The sequence below is a fragment of the Ursus maritimus genome, unplaced genomic scaffold, assembly GCF_017311325.1.
Source record: "Ursus maritimus isolate PB19 unplaced genomic scaffold, ASM1731132v1 scaffold_33, whole genome shotgun sequence".
NCBI classification, from domain to species: domain Eukaryota; kingdom Metazoa; phylum Chordata; class Mammalia; order Carnivora; family Ursidae; genus Ursus; species Ursus maritimus.
Window position 1 is genome coordinate 29,851,763 of NW_024425897.1, and position 4,680 is coordinate 29,856,442.

Below are 4,680 nucleotides of genomic sequence, written 5' to 3' on the forward strand. Positions count from 1 at the left end.
TTCTGTGGTGATTTTAATTTTTCAGAACAATTGTGTCACTTTGGTGGAAATGGGTGGCCAGAGGGCTGCCCTCAGATTTTTTTTTTTTCACTTAAAAAAAAACTGTGATAAAATCTGTAATACCAGTGCTTGCCTACATGGAGCCATTGGAGAGGGGCCCTTCTAGAGCAGGACTTCACCCTGACATTTGGAGGCCCTGTGAGAAGTGCATGCCACCCTTTCAGTTGACTTTGCTCTGCTCTCTTATTCCTCTTTTGTTAACTGTCCTCCTCACCTTTTCTCACTCTCAGTATCCCATTCTTGATGGATACAATACCCTTGGATCTTAATTTTATATTTTTAAATTTTTTTATGTCCCATATGCTTTTTCTGTTTCCTCAGGATTCATGGGGGTTTCTTCCCCCGTTTGTTTTGCTGTTTTTTCCTATCAGGATTTCCCCCAAAAGTCTGCTGATTGTACATCAGTCTTTAAGAGTCAGAGCCACTCAGGCAGTACCCTCACTGTGGGCTGACCAAGCAGGGACCCAGTTTTGTTGGAGATCACCCATTTTCAGTAACTGAGCCTTTTCTCCCAGACAGACCAGTTTCCCCAGAGAGGAATTCTTTAATTTCTCGCCCAGGGGAAGGGTTGTGGTTAGAGTGGAGCATTGTTTAAATCCAGTGGCCAACATTGTGGCTAACTGGAGGAAAAGGGTGAGAGGTCCTGTTAGTATGTGAGCTTCATATAATCTCAGCTGTACTACTGCATCCTAGTCTCAGCTATCTGGTGTTCTCAAATCCGAGTCCTTCTGGTTTAAATCCTCTGGAATGAATGTCTTCTGTCGTGATGGAGGTGAGGTATTCACCTAAAGATACAGGTGATGGAGGGGGTGTGAGGACAGCCTCTTATACGTTTTTCATTCAGTCCTCCCTTGTTCAACCCCATGCCCTTCTTCAGAAGTGGAGCTACTGCCTGTAACTCCCAGATTTTTCCAGACTCTCTGGACTAACTGAGCTTGCTTCTTGGCTTCCTGCAATACTGGCAACTGATGTTCCATCTTTTCAGGTCAAAAATAATCTGATTTCCAGCTTCCAAAATTTTGTCAACTGATCTTTTTGTTTTGTTTCTTCTTATAGACTTCTCTTTTTTTTTTTTTTTTAACCTTTTATGGGGCACCTGGGTGGCTCAGTCAGTTAAACGTCTAAGTCTTGATTTCAGCTCAGGTCTTGATCTCAGGGTCGTGAGTTCAAGCCCGTGTTAAGCTCCACGCTGGGTGTGGAGCCTGCTTAAAAAAATCTTTTTACTATCATTTTAGTAAGCAACCTTCTGGAAGAAGCAGGTGTAAATGTACGGGTTCAAGACAACATGTTTAGGGACGCCTGGGTGGCGCAGTCGTTAAGCGTCTGCCTTCGGCTCAGGGCGTGATCCCGGCGTTCTGGGATCGAGCCCCACATCAGGCTCCTCCGCTATGAGCCTGCTTCTTCCTCTCCCACTCCCCCTGCTTGTGTTCCCTCTCTCGCTGGCTGTCTCTGTCAAATAAATAAATAAAATCTTAAAAAAAAAGAAAAAAAAAGACAACATGTTTAAACAGATATCTGAGTATTTCTGTAGAACGGATTGATTCTCCAAAATCCAGAGAGATTTTTAAAAATGTCAGTCAGATCATGTCAACTTCTAACTTAAAAACCTACAAAGATGACCCAGCATTTCCATTTCTGGGTACCTACCCCCCAAAACTAAAAGGGACTTAAAGAAATATTTGCACACCAAATTCATAGCATTATTCACAGTAACCAAAAGGTGGAAGCAACCCAAGTGTCCACTGATGGATGAATGGATAAACAAAATGTGTTATATCCATAAAGAGGAATATTATTCAGCTTTAAAAAGGAAATTCTGACATATGGTACAACATGGATGAACCTTGAGGACACTATGCTAAATGAAATAAGCTAGTCCCAAAAGGACAAATACTGTGTGACTCTACTTACATGAGGTCCCTAGAATTGTCCAGTTCATACAGACAGAAAAGGGAATGGTGGGTGCCAGAGGCTGGGGGAGGCAGATAGGTGGTCAGTGTTTAATAGGGACAGAGTGTCACTCTGGGAAGATGAGAAAGTTCTGGAGATGGATGGTGGTGGTGGTGGTCGCACAACAGTGTGAATGTACTTAATGTCACAGAACTATATGCTTAAAACTGGTTAAGATTGGGGCACCTGGGTGGCTCAGTCAGTGAAGTGTCTGCTTTCGGCTCAGGTCATGATCCCAGGGTCCTGGGATCGAGCCTCGCGTGGGGCTCTGTGCTCACCGGGGAGCCTGTCTCTCCTTCTCCCTCTGCCTGCTGCTCCCCGTTTGTGCTGTCAAATAAATAAATAAAATCTTTAAAAAACACAACAACAATAACAACAACAAATTGGTTAAGATAGTGGGGTAGCACCTGGCTGACTCAGTCAGTAGAATGTGGGACCCTTCAACTCAGGGTTTTAAGTTCGAGCCCCACCGTGGGTGTAGGGATTACTTAAAAATAAAAAATTTTAAAAAACAAAGCATAACTGCTTAAGTTAGTAAATTCTGTTATATATATTTTACCACAGTAAAAACAAACTCAGCAGAGGTTTCCCAGTTCACTTAAAACTAGAATCTTAACTTCTATCTGCAAGGCTCTCTCTTCCACCTACCAGCTCCTTGCAGCCTCAAGGCTGGGACTCCTTCCAGTGCCCTCCAAGGAGTGGTCCCACCCCCCCCCACCCCATCCATGGTCTCACACACGCGTGCACACACACACCCCCCGCAGCAGGGTTACCCACAAGCACACACACAAGCTCCCCCCACCCAGTGGCATGGTTACAAACACACAAGTGGTGTGGTCACACCCACACACCCCATGACCCCATCTCTCCCACACACACATGCCCCATGACCCTGTGTCTCACACACACACACACACACACACACACACACACACGTCCCACAGCCCCACCTCTATCAAACACACACACACACATGCCCCGAGGCCCTGTCTCTCACACACACACGTACCCCGGCCCCTTCTCAATCTCACTCACACACACACACACGCACACACACACGGCCCCCGGCCCTGCGTCTCTCTCACACACACACAAACACGCACATCCCGCGGCCCCGTCTCTCTCTCACACACACACGCACATCCCGCGGCCCCGACACACACACACACGCACACACACACGTCCCACAACCCCACCTCTCTCACACACGCACACACACGTCCCGCAGCCCCCTCTCTCACACACACACACGTGTCCCGCAGCCCCATCTCTCTCTCTCACACACACACGCACACACACGTGTCCCGCAGCCCCATCTCTCTCTCTCACACACACACACACACACACGTCCCGTAGCCCCCTCTCTCACGCACACACACACGTCCCACAACCCCTCTCTCACACACGCACACACGTGTCCCGCAGCCCCGTCTCTCTCACACACGCACACACACACGTCCCACAACCCCTCTCTCACACACGCACACACGTGTCCCGCAGCCCCGTCTCTCTCACACACGCACACACACACGTCCCACAACCCCTCTCTCACACACGCACACACGTGTCCCGCAGCCCCCTCTCTCTCACACACGCACACACACACGTCCCACAACCCCTCTCTCACACACGCACACACGTGTCCCGCAGCCCCGTCTCCCTCTCACACACACATGCACACACACACGTCCCACAACCCCACCTCTCTCACACACACACACACACACGTCCCACAACCCCACCTCTCACACACACACGCACACACACACGTGTCCCGCAGCCCCGTCTCTCTCACACACGCACACACACACGTCCCACAACCCCACCTCTATCACACACACACACAGCCCGCCGACCCAGCCGCTGGCTCAGATGCTCCGTTGCGGCTGGAAGGCGGCTCCACACGGGCAGCGCTGGGCGGACGGGTGGCGCCGCGCGAACGCTCGCTGCTCGAAGGCAGGACTAATTTGCACCGGGGCCTTCCGCAAAGGATCCCGGAATGGGTCTCAGAACCTTCGCCCACCACCCCTCCTCCCCTTCGTTCCCGGAAACTGTCTGCGCCCGGCCAGGGTGTCCCCACCCTGCGGCCCGTCGGCCCCGGGGGCGGGACTTCCGTCCCCGCGCTGTCCGCCGGCCGGAAGCGGACACCTGCGGAATCGTGTCCCTAGCGGCGCGCCGTCCACCTGTGAGCGCCTGCGCGGGGCCGGCGCGGGACGGGCGGGCATGGCGTTTCGACAGGCGCTGCAGCTGGCGGCGTGCGGCCTGGCCGGAGGCTCGGCCGCCGTGCTCTTCTCGGCCGTGGCGGTGGGGAAGCCCCGCGCGGGCGGGGACGCGGAGCCCCGCGTGGTCGAGGCGCCGGCGTGGGCGGGGGCCGCGCGCCCCGGGCCGGGAGTCTGGGACCCCAACTGGGACAGGTGCGGGGCCCGCGGGTGGCGTCGGGTGCGCCCACTGTCGGGCGGTGGGGACCCTCCCGGGCCCCTGCCGTTCCTTTCGGTCCGATGTGGTCGGTTCTGCAGAGGGGCAGGCGGGGCAGGCTCGCGGGCGGATTCTCTTGCGGATGTGGCCGCGAGGCTGGCTGCGATCGGGGGCGCCCTCGACCCCTCTTCCCAGCCCCGGCCGCCTCGCCTGTCCCCGAGGGTCGTTTGGAGGAAGGAGGACAGTGGTGCCTGC

At 53.4% G+C, this 4,680-nt stretch overlaps 1 protein-coding gene across 1 annotated transcript in view; it reads left to right on the forward strand.

Moving 5' to 3' along the window:
• Positions 1-4,206: 4,206 nt before the first annotated feature.
• The window catches only part of PGAM5 (PGAM family member 5, mitochondrial serine/threonine protein phosphatase), an 8,894-nt gene continuing 8,420 nt past the window's right edge, over positions 4,207-4,680 (forward strand). Inside the window, exon 1 of the mRNA XM_040620065.1 lies at positions 4,207-4,424. Coding sequence (XP_040475999.1) covers positions 4,234-4,424 — 191 coding nt within the window. The 5' untranslated portion in view covers positions 4,207-4,233. The remainder of the gene's footprint in view (positions 4,425-4,680) is intronic.